This window comes from Leptodactylus fuscus, chromosome 8, assembly GCF_031893055.1.
Source record: "Leptodactylus fuscus isolate aLepFus1 chromosome 8, aLepFus1.hap2, whole genome shotgun sequence".
NCBI classification, from domain to species: domain Eukaryota; kingdom Metazoa; phylum Chordata; class Amphibia; order Anura; family Leptodactylidae; genus Leptodactylus; species Leptodactylus fuscus.
The window spans coordinates 25,482,970-25,502,405 of NC_134272.1; the positions used below are offsets into that span (position 1 = coordinate 25,482,970).

The 19,436-nt window shown below is 42.4% G+C and overlaps 1 protein-coding gene across 1 annotated transcript in view; it reads left to right on the forward strand.

Moving 5' to 3' along the window:
* Positions 1 to 19,436, forward strand: part of ERBB4 (erb-b2 receptor tyrosine kinase 4) — a 703,330-nt gene that overhangs the window by 547,972 nt on the left and 135,922 nt on the right. Inside the window, exon 16 of the mRNA XM_075284941.1 lies at positions 15,104 to 15,148. Coding sequence (XP_075141042.1) covers positions 15,104 to 15,148 — 45 coding nt within the window. The remainder of the gene's footprint in view (positions 1 to 15,103; positions 15,149 to 19,436) is intronic.

A 19,436-nucleotide genomic window follows, 5' to 3' on the forward strand; every position in this document is an offset into this window, starting at 1 on the left:
CTCCACCATTAATTGGTCCAAACTGGGCTGGTTAGAGGCTCCCTCCACCATTAATTGGTCCAAACTGGGCTGGTTAGAGGCTCCCTCCACCATGAATTTGCCCAAACTGGGCTGGTTAGAGGCTCCCTCCACCATGAATTGGTCCAAACTGGGGTTTTTAGAGGCTCCCTCCACCATGAATTGGTCCAAACTGGGGTTTTTAGAGTCTCCCTCCACCATGAATTGGTCCAAACTGGGGTTTTTAGAGGCTCCCTCCACCATGAATTTGCCCAAACTCTGCTGGTTAGAGGCTCAATCCACCCTGATTTTCAAAACAAATGTTGGTGCCAACCTCAACTTACTACAAGGGCCAAATTCACTGCTGGTGACAAGCTCTCCTCACTGCAAGTGCCAAATACACATGTTTCAAGGTGTTTTCCTACTGTCAGAGAGGTGGTATTGAGTGTGTAAAGTGTGTAGTTGTTAGGCTGTGATGTTGGGGTAATAGAGGGTCTTTGGTGTGTTAGATGCCCCCAGACATGCTTCCCCTGCTGTCCCAGTGTGATTCCAGAGGTGTTGGCATCATTTCCTGGGGTGTCATAGTGGACTTGGTGACCCTCCAGACACGGATTTGGGTTTCCCCCTTAACGAGTATCTGTTCCCCATAGACTATAATGGGGTTCGAAACCCGTTCGAACACACGAACATTGAGCGGCTGTTCGAATCGAATTTCGAACCTCGAACATTTTAGTGTTCGCTCATCTCTAGTCGCCTTCAAAGTTGCAGTGTAGCTTTAGCCTAAGATTTCATAAGCCACAACCTACATAGTTCTGCTGCCCCTTTGCATCAGAATTGGAGCTCCTGGCCATAATATGGCTGCATTCGGAGGGGCGTGCAAATATTATATCACTCAGCCTCCATACTCTGGAAATTAGATCAGGCATAGTGGGGGAAGTCACATGATCACGTGACCTTCACCTGCTGCCATTTTATGGACAGGAGCTCCATACTGATGAGACGGGATCCAGATGATTTATGGGGGCACAGTTTATGAGATCTTAGAAATTTTGCAGAGGTGCCAGGAGTACTTACTACTGAGTGACATAATTAGGGTTGAGCGATCGGGATCGGGAAAAAATCGAATCCCGATCGGCGATCAAGCAAATTTCACAATCGGCTGGAAAATTATCGGAAATCGGATTTTAAAATCGATCCTGAAATCTCAACCCTAGGCATAATATAATACAAGTGGCCAACTCCATTACCGTCTGAATGATTTCATTGTGTTCAGCTGATCCTTCAAGGGTGTCTCAACTGTACACCAACAACAAATGTTGGGAAAAAGACCCAATCCTTTATTCTCACAGAAAATAAGTCACAGTCAGAGGTGTCTACTAAGTAGAGATGAGCAAACACTGTTTGGATCAGCCGTTCCGAACAGCACGCTCCCATAGAAATGAATGGAAGCACCTGGCAGGTACACTTTGCCGGCGGCCAGTCGCCGTGCCAGGTGCTTCCATTCATTTCTATGGGAGCATGCTGTTCGGAACGGCTGATCCGAACAGTGTTCGCTCATCTCTAGTGTCTATCAGTGACTTACTACCCTCTTGGGGATTAGTAGGATTAGTCTTCGATAACCAAATGTAGAGCTGTCAGGCATGCACACTAACTACAATTTCATATGAAGTCTATTGTTCAAATTGTGATAAAATACAGACCAATTGGTGACCCCAATGGACCAACTGCGGCAGGAACAGTGCTCACCCAGAGATGGTATTATAATCCAATGATCCTTTATTTAATCACACCACGCATTACAGGGTGCATACCCCTTTCTCAAGTATACAATTAAAAGAATAGAGTAAAAATACAGCGCTGACAAGTCCTCCATAATGCATTGTGTGAGTAGATAAAGGATCATTGGATTATAATACCATCTCTGGATGATCACAGTTCCTGATGGAGTTTACCCATCGGGGTCACCATCTGCTCCGTATTTCATCTTCAGTCTACACCTTAGGGTGTTGGTGGGATCCTGCTGCCGGTTGCTCCAGAGAGGAACCCTCTAGTAATCGGTTCCAATGCGGTCTATGGTGGTTGTGGCTATATTCACAACCCACTAAGGTGAGAGTCATAACTTCTCATATCATTGTTTGAACCTAATTTTATGGGTGTTACACTACGCACTATTTGGCACCTTGTTTGTGTTTTTTATTTTTTATTTTTTTTTGAGAATTGTTCAACCAAGAGTGACTACTGTAAATATGCAATAAAACATTTGGTCCCTCAAAATTAAAGTATAGCCCAAGAAAACCTGATTTCTGGCATATACACAGGATACAATTCTGAAAGTATCAAGACAGTGGAAAGTTTTTTTAATTTCCCGTCATGCCATGCTTAGGTTCTGATTGTATCTGGATAAATCTGTAGTAAGTGATATAACTTTTAATAGGTGTAATGTCTCTGCTTGTTGGTGCTTGCTATTGCCTTGTGCGTGCTGGCTTTTCTCTTGCTGTTTATACTTCTGATTCTTGACCTCTGGCTTTCCCTATTGACTACTCTTTTGGATATCAATTTGACACTACATTGCTCAACTGTTACTGACTAGAGATGAGCGAACACTATTCGAAACAGCCATTTCGAATAACACGCTCCCATTGAAATGAATGGAAGCAGCCAGCATGCAGACTTTGGCTACGTCCATTCATTTATACAGCTGTTTCGAATAGTGTTCGCTCATCTCTATTACTGACCCCTGGCTAGCTGGCCTCTGTTGTTGTTGTTTGTCTTGTCTGCGTTTTGTGTGTCATGTATTTAGGAAGGGTTTTCCAGTTGTTGCCCATTACCTAGGATAGGACCGGCAAACAGGAAGGGGGGGGGGGGGGGGGTTAGCCCAGGGCTCACTGTCTCTTGTACCCCTTCCTCCAGGGTTCATCTACAGCACTGGGGAACTGCTGTCTGGCACTTCCATAACAATAGGCTTATATTTTATTTTACTTTTTGATAGTAAAGGCCCTCGAAACAATCCTTGAATGCTGAAAATATTTGTTTACGGAAAATCAAGAAAATAGGTGAAACCTGTTACATGATCTCGCTTGCGCTATCCAAAAATAGAAATCACTGGTTATATATGGAGACAATTCTTCATTAGTGTAGATCCTACTCTGTAAGGGCCAGAGATGAGGATATTTCTGAGTTACTGTCAACAAGAGGATACAATAAAGGAAACGCAAAGATGCCCGAGACAGGTATATGGCAGTAGATGTTGTGAGCTGACTCCATGCAAACACATTCCTCTCCCTACTTGTCAATTAAAACTCAGGAGGCTCTGAATGACAAGCTCATATCTTAGGGGTCATTAACCCAACTGAGATGTTTCTCTATTGCTTGTCACAAAATTGTATGCTGCCAAGAAACTGTGCCGAGAAGAAAATTAGCCTAGCCTAAAATAGGCCACATTATCTGTACGTAGCTACAATGTGAAATATAAAAAATATACAATATTTTAAGTAAAAATGCATCTGAATGGACAGTCAATTGAAATGCATCGAGATCCTCATCCTGGATTTCATTTTCATTTACCATTTCGCATGTAATTCCCCAGACTTCACGTTATCCACTTGTTGCCATTCTAAAACATTCATTAAACAGAAATTTTAATAAGTTGTCCAAAGTGCTGGGTAAATGCCTCTGCTTTGAGGCTCATTTAAATAAATCTACATTTACCATATGGACCCAAGTATAAAATACTTATAAATTATGTATAATGGAGGGATCTACATGAACTTAAAGCTAAACTAAAATATTTTCCCAAAATACCATTAGGTCTTTTTATCATCAAGAATTAACCCCTATTAGAAATCTAGCTCCTCCTTCTACTGAAAATGGCCAAAATAATAAGAATGGTATCTGTGTGATTCCTTCTTCAGGATAGAGCTAGCCTTAATGCTGATAGGTTGGCTGTGTCCTGAAGAAGGACTCATGCAGCATCCATTGTAAATGGAATGATAAATGGATGAATACATTAAATAATAATAATAATAAAAATAATAATAATAATAATAATAATAATAATAATAATAATAATAATAATTGATATTAGTTTTATTATCTGCTGCTAGGTCATACTACTAAATGAGGTTGGAGATCTTTTATGCAGTAACTGGTTAAATTTTAGCCCCATTCCCAACGATAAGATGCGTCAATTACTTATCTATAGAATGAACCTATGTGCTGTATACTGTACTGATCTGAAATTTTATTTTAATAAGAAGTTTTATATAAAGATTTATGATGTTACATAGCTTCTTTCATAAAGGGCAATTGAAAAAGGGCCGCCACTACCATTCGGCTTCTTCTTGGGTCCCTGCTGGTTTGTACTGTTACTCTTGATCCCTCTTGACAGACAGATAATAGCCACTCAACCAATAACAGTATACAGTGCTGAGGTGACCCACCTAAACCAGTGATTGGGTCGGGACAAGGAAGCTTAGACTGGTGGGGGCCCCATGCAGCATCACAGTGTTTGTGATCAGTGAGCTAATAATTGCTTATTTGTACCTTGTTATATCCATGGTTAAAGCCTCCTGTATGTTTACCCTCCTGGAATATCCATTTTAGAATATGACATTCCATATAATGCAAACAATTTTCCATCCGTAGCCTAGTTGTTGTGAGTAGAGATGAGTGAGTAGTACTCGTTCGAGTAGGTATTCGATCGAATACTACGGTATTCGAAATACTCGTACTCGATCGAGTACTACTAGCTGTTCGAATTTAAGATTCGATGCAGAACCAGCGTTGATTGGCAGAATGCCAATTGCCAATCAATGCTGGTTCTTCTCTTACCTTTAGAAGTCTTCTCCGAGTCTTCAGCTTCCCCGCGGCGTCTTCCGGCTCTGCATTCACTCTGCCAGGTATCGAGCCTGGGCAGAGCCGACTGCGCATGTCCACTTGTAGTGCGGGCATGCGCAGTCGGCTCTGCCCAGGCCCGATGCCTAGCAGAGTGAATTCAAGGCCTGAAGAGGACACGGGGATGCTGCGCAGGGAGAAGAATCCAGCCCGACCCTCACTCATGGACTTGGTAAGTAGAATTTGATCAAATGAGCATTTCCCCCCCATAGACTATAATGGGGTTCGAAACCCGTTCGAACAGTTGAACAGTGTGCGGCTGTTCGAATTGGATTTCGAACCCCGAACATTTTAGTGTTCACTCATCTCTAGCTGTGAGAAGTAGAGAATCACTTAAGTTTAACTCCAGTGGCTAAACTTAAAGCTCTCCCATTGAAATGAGCGTGTGTGCGGAGTAATTTTGTTGAATAACTTACTGACTGCTTTATATAAAAAACAAAAAACTTGCAAGTCTTCAGTAGGTGATACCTTTTTTAATGGCTAACTCATAATGATGACAGAATATAACGTTTCGAAGCTTCCTGGTTTCTTCTTCAGATATATCTAAAAACACTTTCTAAAGGCTGCATATTTATGTACAACTGGATACAGGGATAGGATTTCAGGAGGGAGGGGGAAGAGGCTTATTACTATATACATATAAATATAAACAATTCACAGTTCCCAGGTTCTTTATCTTTATGGCTGTCTTAGTTCAGTGATTTGTATAGAATGACATGAACCCATGTGATTATTTGTTTTTATATGTATATAGTAGAGATGAGCGAACAGTAAAATGTTCAAGGTTCGATATTCGTTTCGAGTAGCCCCTCAATATTCGACTACTCGAATCGAATATCGAACCCTATTATAGTCTATGGGGGGAAAATGCTCGTTTCAGGGGTAGGCAACATTCGATCAAATTATACTTACCAAGTCCACGAGTGAGGGTTGGGCTGGATCCTCCGAGAAGTCTTCTCTGTGCAGCGTCCCCGCGGCATCTTACGGCTCTGAATTCACTACAAGCAGACATGCGTAGTCGGCTCTGCCCAGGTCCGATGCCTGGCAGAGTGAATTCAGAGCCGGAAGACGCCGCGGGGACGCTACACGGAGAAGACTTCTAAAGGTAGGAGAAGAACCAGCATTGATTGGCTGACTGTATAGCATTTGGCCAATCAATGCTGGTTCTACATGAAACTTTTACATTCGAACAGCGAATGGTACTCGATCGAGTACGAGTATTTTGAATACTGTAGTATTCGATCGAATACCTACTCGATCAAGTACTACTCGCTCATCTCTAGTATATAGTAATAAGTCTCTTCCCCCTCCCTCCTGAAATCCTATCCCTATGTGTCCAGTTGTACATAAATATGCAGCCTTTAGAAAGTGTTTTTAGATATATCTGAAGAAGAAGCCAGGAAGCTTTGAAACGTTATATTCTGTCATCATTATGAGTTAGCCATTAAAAAAGGTATCACCTACTGAAGACTTGCAAGTTTTTTGTTTTTTATATTTCATACCCACTGGCTAACACGGTACAAAAACAAACATTTTCCTTAGACTGCTTTATAGTGAAGTTAAGTGCTTTCCTACAATGCACTTACATCATCCCTGCTCATTTGATGATATCTGTATAAATAAAAGGTCAAACTATCAACGCAGGTCTATGTGACTCAGATTGAGACTCTAATAGACTTTCCTTATAAACTTGACCTTCTCTTTATAAATAAAACATTGTGTGCAGGAGATGAGCAGGAAGGAGGTCAGTGCTCTAGATGGGAGCACATAACTTAATAAGAAAACTGTTAACACTACTCACAGGCTCTTTTTAAAATGTGGAGATATTTTTGTGTCATACCCCTGACATGGCTTATTTAGTAAATACTAGTAAATACTAGTATAATGGAGCCTTTTGTCTGTTATTCCTCCTGCTGTGTGATGTTACTCTTTGGGACACCCTAACTGTTACATCTCTTGCTTACACCTCTCTAGACTGTCCCCAGCTCCGAGAGTTGGGTGCCTGCGTAGAAGGCTCCTGATGTGGGGGACAGTGTTATGGCGGTTTGCAGGGTGACGTCACACAGTAGGGGACCTGTATGGGATTACTAGTGGTGATAGTGTGACAAGAAGCAGCAGGTACCTGCTGGGGCTCAGGAACATGTAGTAGGTTCCCTTTAAGCTATCTGTCATACAAGTACAGCCCCATTTGAGGTGCAGTATATATTGAGAGTGAAAAAAAGATTTTTATGATGTATACATAAAGAGTGACAATTAAAACTGGGAGATTCGGTTCGTACTGAGCCAAGTTCGACCCAAATTTTTAAAATTTGGCTGTATTTGCATTAAAACTTTGGCTGTATTTGCATTAGGGATCTAGACATTAGATAGAGTAGGTAGGTAGTGGAGTCAAGTTTGGAGGACCAGAAGCCCCTGGACACTTAACCAGGTATGGCCAAGAGCTTTCTTCTCTAGAGATGAGCTAACAGTAAAATGTTCGAGGTTCGATATTCGTTTCGAGTAGCCCCTCAATATTAGACTACTCGAATCAAATATCGAACCCTATTATAGTCTATGGGGGGGGGGGAATGCTCATTTCAGGGGTAGGTAAAGTTCGATCAAATTATACTTACCAAGTCCAACAATGAGGGTCGGGCTGGATCCTCCGAGAAGTCTTCTCCTTGCAGCGTCCCCGCGGCATCTTCCGGCTCTTCATTCACTCTGCCAGGCATTGGGTCTGGGCAGAGCCGACTGCGCATGCCCGCACTAAAAGGGGACATGCGCAGTCGGCTCTGCCCAGGCCCGATGCCTGGCAGAGTGAATGAAGAGCCAGAAGACGCCGCGGGGAAGCTGCACGGAGAAGACTTCTAAAGGTAGGAGAAGAACCAGCGTTGATTGGCCAACTGTATAAAATTTGGCCAATCAACGCTGGTTCTGCATTGAACTTTTCCATTCGAAAAGCGAGCAGTACTCGATCGAGTATGAGTATTTCGTATACCGTAGTATTCGATCGAATACCTACTCGATCAAATACTACTCGCTCATCTCTATTCCTCTCTTCTTCCTCTTTTTCTTGGTTCTTCTATACATTTTCTACAGTTTGCTGAGTCTTGCAGGCGGCAATTTCTGTGTTGACGGTAGATGTAAATTAATGGCAGTAATTGTAAAAGAAAGTGAGAGACGTTACATATAAATAGGAATTTACAAGTCTATGCAAATCAATAGTCAGTCAGGCTGATATAAATAAGCAAATAGTTAAGCCTGTGTACACAAGTCATATTTACTTGGTATTAAACTGCTGCATTCATCCCTCCGTACACAGCTTGTGCATACCTGATTCCTAGGCAGAAACATCTGAATAAATAGATATTTATCGGAAATTTCAAGTAAGAATGATAATGTATGTGGCTATTGGTCTTTCCGAATATCTAAATCTAAAGTAATGAATTCTAAATATGCTAAACTAGCATTTACTCAGGGATTTTCACGACCAAACCTTGCCATATACTGTCAATAAGTGTCAGTTGTATGTGTGTCTGGCTACCAGGTATTTCTCAAAATTTCTTTCCACACGGCTGCCAGTAATCTATACTGGCTTGATACATTAAAATTCAACATGGAGTGCCTTCTTTTCCCCAACATCATGTGTCAAGGATATACCTGCAATGGTGGCCGAGATGGGGCCGATTTTGCAGCAGAACGCAGTGGGATGACACTTGGAGTGACATTGAAGTGTTTTCCATGATACATTTACCTCTATGGTGGCTCCCAGTGAAACAGACCTGAATAGGTCCTGCTCTGTTTTCATCACAATGAACAGACTATTGGGTGTCTCCTCAGATGGCACAATCGAGCAAAGATATTCCGAGATATACCAAGTAAAAGTATTAGTGTCAAGATTCAATAGAAGGCTAGCAGCTTGAGGTAACCTCTCATTCACATCTGCGTTGGTATTACGTTTGGTGGAGTCTGCATAGGGAACCTTCGAATGGAATACCGAATGCATTTGCAAGTGGTATGCAGTGAAAGCACATGGACCCCATAGACTATAATGGGGTCCGTGTGCTTGCCGCCAGATCTCTGCAGGGAACATGCGGACAGGAAAGTAGTTCACAATCTATTTTCCTGTCCGCACGGTTCGTGCGGGCACCATTATAGTCTTTGGGGTCTGTGTGCTTACACTGCACACTGCTTGTAAATGCGTTTGGTAGTCCGTTCGGGGTGTCCCCATGCCGATTTCCCTAACTGAATACCAATGCAGATGCGAACAAGGGTAACTTCATAGCTTTAATGGTACTGTTTGAGTATGAACTGAATTCCATTGGATTTTCTTTACTTGGCTCTATAGTAGAGATTCCTGATGGGTGGAAAAAAAAGAGTAGTGTCCTTCCAGATACCATCACTGTTGGTCTACTTTTTAATTTTTCAGCTCAGTATACCATACACATAAAGTTTCAGCCAACTACTGCTGGAAAAACATGAAAGACACCATCTTTGGCAATAAACAAAGATCATGGAACCAGTTAATAACAAGCTGGGTTTGTTAAAATTTTCCAAAAATCGTGGGCTCGGACAAACCCTTTTCAGACCCCAGAGTCTAATAAACCAAGGTCTGGGGGGAGTGCAGTACAAAAAACAAACAGTCTGGGGTTCTGGTCCAGCTTTCATTCTTCGGTAGTCATGTGGGATATGCTGATGTCATGATGCTTTGACGCAAGCACCATGATGCTGACATACCCCTGTGATTGTGCCCCATTGGTCTCCACCACTAGTGATGTCACCCAGTAGACCAGAAGAGAAAACTGGATGATGTATCAGCATCAGCGAGAGGTCCGGAAAGATGAGTATCAGCATTTATATTTTACCTCCCCTGGTCCTTCACTTATTATACCCTGGAGTCTAAGGAGAGTATAAAAATTTTACTTTGGTTCGCACTAAAATTTTACTAGAAATACCTATCACCTGTGTATGGTGACCATATAACAACAGTTAGACCAAATTGTCAAAATGTGGAATTTCAGAAATTTTTAATCTTATATGTATGGCCTTGTGTGGCAAAAATGGCAATCGGCAAGTTCTCCATTCACTTCACTATGGGACTAAAGGACACCAAAGACCGGAGTCTTACACTTGACATAACAGTTTTCCCAGAGAGTTTCTTGGAATTCCAGAAGTGTTTTGGAATTAAAATTAGAAATTTCATTGGTCTGTGCACAATAGAAATATTTTGTCTCAGAATATTTTTTAAGCGTTGGGCGCTTTTTGTGCATGACTCCTTTATATCTATGCTATGTCTTATTTGTGTTGCTTGAGAAGTCTTTTTTTTTTAACATAGATGTTTTCCAAGGAACGCTGAAGATTTAGCTCTTGCGCATGAGAGTGGATTAGGGAATAAATGAGTGAGCACCAATGCTTCGGAGAATCACACTGGGGGCGTACCGTATACCATATATGTATAATTAGTATATAATGAAGAACACCTCTAGAATAACCATCGTTTTTTATCATATGAGGTTGACAAAGAGCAAATAAGAAATTGCTAAGAGTGTATTTGCTGTGGAGTGGATTTCCTTGAAACGTATTAGCCTGTACAGTGAAATACTTCTACGTATTTTAAAGCATACAATACTTCCAGGAATACAAGCCTACAAATTTGGCATTAAAATTGTTTCTAACTCATTGTATTAGGGTATTCTGCTTTTTAGGGGTTGTCCAGGATCTGAACATTTTTGGTAGTGATGATCGATCCACAGGACACCTGAAACCTGAACCAATCATGTGATGCGGCCACCGAGAGCTGAATAATGAATATACACTCACCGGCCACTTTATTAGGTATACCATGCTAGTAATGGGTTGGACCCCCTTTTGCCTTCAGAACTGCCTCAATTCTTCGTGGCATAGATTCAACAAGGTGCTGGAAGCATTCCTCAGAGATTTTGGTCCATATTGACATGATGGCATCACACAGTTGCCGCAGATTTGTCGGCTGCACATCCATGATGCGAATCTCCCGTTCCACCACATCCCAAAGATGCTCTATTGGATTGAGATCTGGTGACTGTGGAGGCCATTGGAGTACAGTGAACTCATTGTCATGTTCAAGAAACCAGTCTGAGATGATTCCAGCTTTATGACATGGTGCATTATCCTGCTGAAAGTAGCCATCAGATGTTGGGTACATTGTGGTCATAAAGGGATGGACATGGTCAGCAACAATACTCAGGTAGGCTTTGGCGTTGCAACTATGCTCAATTGGTACCAAGGGGCCCAAAGAGTGCCAAGAAAATATTCCCCACACCATGACACCACCACCACCAGCCTGAACCGTTACCGATACAAGGCAGGATGGATCCATGCTTTCATGTTGTTGACGCCAAATTCTGACCCTACCATCCGAATGTCGCAGCAGAAATCGAGACTCATCAGACCAGGCAACGTTTTTCCAATCTTCAATTGTCCAATTTCGATGAGCTTGTGCAAATTGTAGCCTCAGTTTCCTGTTCTTAGCTGAAAGGAGTGGCACCCGGTGTGGTCTTCTGCTGCTGTAGCCCATCTGCTTCAAAGTTCGACGTACTGTGCGTTCAGAGATGCTCTTCTGGCTACCTTGGTTGTAACGGGTGGCTATTTGAGTCACTGTTGCCTTTCTATCAGCTCGAACCAGTCTGGCCATTCTCCTCTGACCTCTGGCATCAACAACGCATTTCCGCCCACAGAACTGCCGCTCACTGGATGTTTTTTCTTTTTCGGACCATTCTCTGTAAACCTAGAGATGGTTGTGCGTGAAAATCCCAGTAGATCAGCAGTTTCTGAAATACTCAGACCAGCCCTTCTGGCACCAACAACCATGCCACGTTCAAAGGCACTCAAATCACCTTTCTTCCCCATACTGATGCTCGGTTTGAACTGCAGGAGATTGTCTTGACCATGTCTACATGCCTAAATGCACTGAGTTGCCGCCATGTGATTGGCTGATTAGAAATTAAGTATTAACGAGCAGTTGGACAGGTGTACCTAATAAAGTGGCCGGTGAGTGTAGAGCTGGAAGCAGCCCTGCGCCTTTTGAAGTAAATGGGAGAGAGATTGCGTTCCAGGAACCGCTGCAACAGTGTATAGAGCTCTGTACACTAGAGATGAGCGAACAGTAAAATGTTCGATAGTCAATATTCGTTTCGAATATCCCCGCAATATTCGACTACTCGAATCGAATATTGAATCCTATTATACTCTATGGGGGGAAAACGCTCGTTTCAGGGGTAGGCAACGTTCGATCAAATTACACTTACCAAGTCCACGAGTGAGGGTTGGGCTGGATCCTCCGAGAAGTCTTCTCCGTGCAGCTTCCCCGCGGCGTCTTCCGGCTCTGAATTCACTCTGCCAGGCATCGGGCCTGGGCAGAGCCGACTGCACATGCCCGCACTACAAGCGGGCATGCACAGTCGTCTCTGCCCAGGCCCGATGCCTGGCAGAGTGAATTCAGAGCCGGAAGACGCCGCGGGGAAGCTGCACGGAGACTTCTAAAGGTAGGAGAAGAACCAGCGTTGATTGGCCGACTGTATAGCATTCGGCCAATCAATGCTGGTTCTGCATAGAACTTTTACATTCAAACAGCGAGTGGTACTCAATCGAGTACGAGTATTTTGAATACCGTAGTATTCGATCGAATACCTACTCGATCGAATACTACTCGCTCATCTCTACTGTACACCATTCAGCTTTTCTCTTCTGTACAGTGTGATTGTTGTACCTGGAACTCATATTCACTTCAATAGGAGCAGGGCCACTTCCAACTGTATACTTAGTATATGGTTTCCGCTGATCAGTTTGGGTATCAGACATGACTAGCCAAAAATATTCAGATCAAGGACAACCCCTTTAACTGCAGCATAGACTGGCCTGGCCAAGTGCTTCTGATTGCATGTAAAGGGGTTGTCCAAAATAGAGGCAAATTAAATTGAATCCTTGACCTCTCTTTTGTTTACTGGTCTCGAGTGATGCCGTCCTATTGACAACACACGACATCAAAGATCAGGAGCGGATTCATCCTGCAATGAATGTTTTGTTTGTTACTTTACTCAATTGCATGTCTTTCCCATAATTTTGTCAAGTTTTGGACTTCCCTTTTAACTAGACAATGTCCTGCTGGTCACCAATTCCACTCTCGTTTTGGGGTTTTTTGCATTTTTTTTTCAAGCCATACCAATATTTTTTTGTTTTCAATGGGTTGAAATAATCAAGGTGGTGCTGCAAACTATTAGGTCATGCTTTTAGCAGATTTGGGGGGCCTATGGAAACCTACAACCCCCTTACAGGTAGTGTTGGAGGAGACACTAGAGTATAATAGTGATTTGTGGGTGGTGAACCCCAAATATTTCCGTTTGGACTAAATATGCAATTTTTGGACAACTAGTAACAAACCTGACTCTGTATGATCCAATTCACTCATTCCAATTCAAAGACTAAAAATCAACTGAAAAAGGGAGCCCCTGCTTCTGTTGAAATTCAGTGATGCTTTGCTCACTATTGACTGCAGCGTCTAAGGCATGGTTCACCTCAGCGTTCAGGTTTACATTCGGGGAGTCCGCTTGGGAACCCCCCTGAATGGAAACCTATACACATTAAAAAGCGGTTAGCTTCCGGGAACCCGTGGACCCCTAGACTGTAATGGGGTCTGTGTGGCTTCCGTTCGGTGTCGCGTAATAGTCTATGGGGTCTGCAGATTTCCCAGGTAACCATAGTATTCGATCGAATACCTACTCGATCGAGTACTACTCGCTCATCTCTATTAGGGAATTGTATACTGTACTAAATATACATGCAAAGGTTGCATTTAGATTCTAAGAAGAGTCTACAATGTTTGGGAAGTTCTGGCTTGGAGGATGCCTGTTGTTCTTTGAGTACCTTCTTTTTGTCTTGGTAAACCAGTCGAACGCGATACATAAAAAGTCAATTTGATTGAAACCTTTATGCTAGAGACCGTTAAGTTATTAGCTTTGCTTATATGAAGTAGAAGTTTTCTTAAAAGAGAGGAAATTGAGGATAAATAAAAATCACTCGTAGAATACCCGCATCAACACGAGTCATCAAGCAAGTGAATTGAAATATGAAGACACATTAGGGAGGATCCGAGGCAGCGCAGTCCTAAGCTTTCCATAAGCCATTTACAACGTTTCTCTCCAGTGCTGTAACAAGACGGACAGGAGCAGAATTTTATGGAAATGCTTCATTAATGTCAATGTTTATAATGAGTTAGAAAGCAAGATCCAGGTGTGTGTCTATTCAGGATCTGCACCCATAAGACCATTGGGTTGTTTGCCTTTTGGAAATTCCAATCCGCTCCTTAAAGCCTTTTCATTTCTATTGAGCGCGCTGGTCTACATCAGCCTGCCCTGCAGTTGCCAATTCCAATTTCAAGCTCTGGGGGTTTATACAGAAACGAAACAGAAAATAATTGTGCGTTGGCCATTTAACTGCCATTCGAATGGAGATAAGCTGTGATCTGTGCTGCTTTTTGTGGGTAGTAATCATGGGCTCAGTGTTGTGTAAGCCAGAAAACCAGAGAGGGGCAGAAAAACAAGACCTTGGCATTGGGAGGTCTCCTGCGGGCACAGGTGAAGCTTACTTGGTACTGCTAATGCCAATTTGTAGGGGAGGTTGCCACCTTTATGCCCTGCTCTCTTTGTTTACTGCTGTTTGGAAACCAATCATTGTAATTATTTCTGTCGCTGGTGACAGCTGAGACAAAGGACTTTCGCGTTAACCCTCTCCTCCAATGGGAGTCTGACTCGTATCATGAACGATGTTGTGCATGACAAGCTCCGTTCGAAATGCTGAAAATCATAGCGTAATGTTCTGTGCCTGTTTGCAGCTGGGTTTTGGCTTGTTTATTTTTGTCGTAGCAAGGTTTTTTTTATTTTTATTATTTTTTTATTTGTATTTTGGGAAACCCAAAGTTTTCATAGAAGTCTCGGAAAGATATCAGCATACAGTATTGTGCGTTAGGGTCATACATTATGGGTCATCTAATTTTGCACCAGTTTGTCATGCCTAAGGCAAGGAATATTATATAATTTGTTGCCATTTTATCATGTTGTTTTATGAGAAATGTTTTTGATATTTTTGGGATTTATTTCTTTTGTTTGTCACTGTCATTATTTGAGTTGACTTTCTTACTTCCAGGTGTTTTGTCGTCTTTCTGTTATTGAATTATTTTTTTCTTTTTCTTCCATTCCAGATGTAGAGGACCTCGCATTAAAGACTGTATAGGTATCATAGACAGGTATGTGCTATATTTGACTGTACTATTTGTACTGTACTGTACTGTATACACATATGAATGATGAGTACCTAGACAATTTGTCTTTGTAATTCATAGCAGATGTTGCAGATTAGAAATTACCAATGTTTGGTTGGTGGGAATCCAACCACCAAGTTTCTACTGATCATGAGAATAAAGGGCTTACAGTTCTTCGATGACCCTACCCTGTTGTTTCAGACACATCAGTACATCTATACATGATTTGTGCCTTTTACGGCAGCTCAGTCTGAACCCAGAAGCTGGCAGAGACCATGAATAGATGCATCACAATTAGGGTTGAGCGATCGTGTTCGGAAAAAATTGGATTCTGATCGGCGATCGAGAAAAATTCACGATCGCGATCGGAAACCCGAACACGATCTTTTTAGGTGGGATCGAGATCGGTTCTATTTCCCACAATGCTTTGCTTAGCCTTCACACTGAGTATATAGTGTAAATTCAGTGTGAAGGCTCCGCTGCGGATCCATAGGAATGAATGGAAACAGCCGACACACAGCCTTAACCCCCTGCGCGCCGGCTGCCTCCATTCATTCTAATGGGAGACTAAACTAACATCTCTAGTAGCTACTTACCTCCAGAGATGGCTGCTCCGGTGTTCTTCGCCTTGCTGGCCCTCCATGCTGCTCTTCTCGCCTCGCTGCACCGCCTCCCAGGTTAGTGTTTAAAGAGCTAGGAAGGCGGGGCTTGTGTCTTAGGAGAGTGTGGGCGGGTACAGGGCAGGGAGACATGACTTCTCCCCTCTCAGTACCCGCCCACACTCTCCTAACCCGCCCACACTCTCCTAACCTGGAAGGCAGGGGGCAGTGAGGCAAGAAGAGCAGCGTGGAGCGGCAGCGAGGCGAAGAAGAACACCGGAGCAGCCATCTCTGGAGGTAAGTGGACACCAGGGGGGACTAAGTAGCCAGAAGATTTTTTTAAAAATCCTCTGGCTACTTAGTGATTCACTAGACAGCGTGGATTCTAACAATTAAAGCGTTCAATTGTTAGATTTCATGCTGTATAGTGAATAGGATTGCTTTTAAAATCCGATCTCCGATTAATAAAAAAAATCCCATTGACTTGCATTGGGATCGGAATTGGGATCGAGATCGGGTTCGAATGAAAAATGATCGGAAATCGGATTTTAAAATTGATCCTGAAAAGTCAAGATCGGCTCCACCCTAATCACAATAATAGTGAAGACGGCTCTAACTCCGACTCCGTCATGGCCAGACAGAAGCTGTAAAAATACTCAATTTCATATAAGTAGTGATTGAATTCCTATGAACACAAATATCTAACAAATATATAACAAACTTAGCCTTTAATTAATTATACAATATTGCTAATTGTATAATATGATTAAATATAATTAATCCAGAATCGGTATCTTTTTCCCATCTCTGACACCAAAAATTGGTCCCAACTCTAACTCCACAGTCCTGCTCCTCAGTTCATGCAACTCATTCTTTCATTGGTCACTAGAGGTCCCAGAAGTCGACGACAAAGATAGAATAAGGGATAAGTCAGAAATGAAGATCTTTTTAAGAGCTGTTTTAATTGTAGAACAAAGGATTTTCAGCTCATGCAGAATAGATGAAAAATGTAAATTCAATATAACAGAAGGGGGTCATGAATTTTGTAGAGGATCTCGATAGGTACTTACTATTTAGCTTAGCCATAAACAGATGCCTACTTGGCAATGTAAATTACGATCCCATTGCCACTCCCATCTAATTCAGATAAAAATCTTGGCCGAAGTAGTAGTAATTATGGGTCAGGATGAATTTCATGAACTAAGTATATATTGTAACTTCTATTTCTAGCCAACCCAAATAGTCTCATGGCTCTTTTTTCATCGAAGCATCTTAAGAACATGGGCTAATCAGGATTACTCACTTTCCCACTGAATTGGGTCAGGAAATGTGGCTGCACATGTGTACCAGAAACGGAGGTTATAATTAGTCTTCCCTAGCAATGTGATGCACACACAATGAATTAGGCTCCTCATTACCCAGACCTCATTTAACTCATGGAGCTTTAATTAACTGAGAGTCTTCCTCGTCCCCCACTGTGAGCAGTATACTTTCACTGCCGCGTAAACATCAACTGAAATTATGGATCCCTTAGAAGACATTCTGGTTAAATGAGCGAGTTTCCTTTATCACATGTTTATTGGACCCCAAAGACAAAACACATTAGCACAATATAGCTTGCTCAATATCCGTCTCTTCTCCACATAGGGATTCCCTGTTTGGCCCCAGAATAAGCTGTTTTACATGTAGCAGTTTATTCTTGTATAGTTGATAGTGCCCCCCACCTTTCCCACCCACCATAGTATATTTAGTCAACCTGTAGCAATTCCAATGTTGTTAGGTTATAAATCCCAGCACGCAGCTCAAGGCAACACTTGGCAAAAAATAAAAATCTCAACATCAACATCAGCATCAACATTTACTAAGGCAATTGTTTCTCCTCCTCGATATTGGAGACATCATAAGTTGAGCATAGAATGTGGAAACTTGAGGGCTGATGTCTTTTATTCTGCAGCCATGACACATTGTTTGGAAACAGTGTTTTCAACCTGTGGAACACCTAGGAGATCCTAGAAGAAGGGTTTGGGTGGGTTTTTCTAGTTCTCTGGTTTTACTGGACACTTCAAAATATGCTGATGGGTTCTTTGGCTTCCTAGGAAATTGTGTACGTGTGTGCCTGTGACAGAGAGATACATGCAAAATACATGGGCATTGTAAGGAATATGGCCAATTTGTACACAATACATGAACTGGTCAGCAATTCTAAGCTCTTCTTTAGATCAGAAAGCTATATAGACTTTTTGGGAGTTGCATGTGTGTCAAGTACTCTGAGATAGTAGATCATGATGTATGTTGGTAAATATACAATGCCAGTCTGCTGCATCAAAAGCCAACAAGATATTGTCTAGTATTAGGAAAGACATGGCTTCTAGAAAAAATATTAGTTTCTGCATTATACTGAACTAGTGAGAACTCCATATAGAGTATGTCATCCAGTTTTGGAAACTAATCCATAAAAGGATTTAAAAAAGGGTATCCAAGGTATGGAAAATTTAAGTTGTGAAGATAAGTTATTAAAACTAAATGCCTTCACCCTAAAGAATGATTGCTGGCAGGGGACAGGGAAGGTCTATTCCATTTAGGCCAGGGCCCCACGGGTGAGCATGAATACTTTGAAGCCCTAGGCTGGTTACAGGGGTGAACCTACCTTTTTTGCCGCCTGAGGCGGACGACAGAAAGCCGTCCCCCCCGGGAAGAGGGGGCAGAGCGAATAGGGCGAGTCGGAGTGGCGGGCAGAGAGCAGGCAGGGAGATGACTTGCTCTCTACCTGAGTGTGAGGGGAGGTCGCTGGAGCAGTGCTGCGTCCTCAGGGCCTCCCCAATCCACCGCTCGGTGACGGTGACGCTAAGCCAGTCCAGGACAGCTTGTCTTGGACTGGCTTAGGTAAGCAAAAATGCCGCCCTCCCCGGGGCCCTGGCATAGCGCCGCCTGAAGCGGTCGCTTCAGGTTGCCTTATGGGAGGTGCGGCGCTGGCTGGTTAGATACATGAGAAACATGTCAGACAAACACTTCTTGGATAACAGCTATCTCTCCCAATTAGGGTTGAGTCATCAGGATCAGGAAAGATCGGGATCGGCTGGAAAATGATCAAAAATCAGATTTTGAAATCTCAAGATCAGCTCAACTCAACTATATATATATATATATATATATATATATATATATAATATACAATTAGGGTTGAGTGATCGGGATCGGGAAAGATCGGATCTTGATCGGCGATTAAGCAAATTTTATGATCGGGATCGGCTGGAAAATGATCAAAAATCAGATTTTAAAATCTCAAGATCGGCTCAACTCTACTGTAGATATAATATACAATTAGGGTTGAGTGATCGGCATTGGGAAAGATTGGATTCCGATAGGCGATCGAGCTAATTTTGCAATCGCGATCGGCTGGAAAATTATCGGAAATTGGATTTTAAAATCGATCCTGAAATCTCAAGATCGGCTCAACCCTACTCCCAACCACTCCATATACATGCATGTCCGATTTAGCCAAGTGTGTATGTGCTCTCAATAGGGAGTGGAAAGTTAGGCACTGCCAGGCAACAGAAGGATCAACATGCTTGACCTCATGCACGTTACATGCTTGGCTGGTCCATCAAAAATAGGAGACTTGACTAACGTGCCATACATCTAATGTGTTTGGAGAGTTTTAGACTATAGGTCCC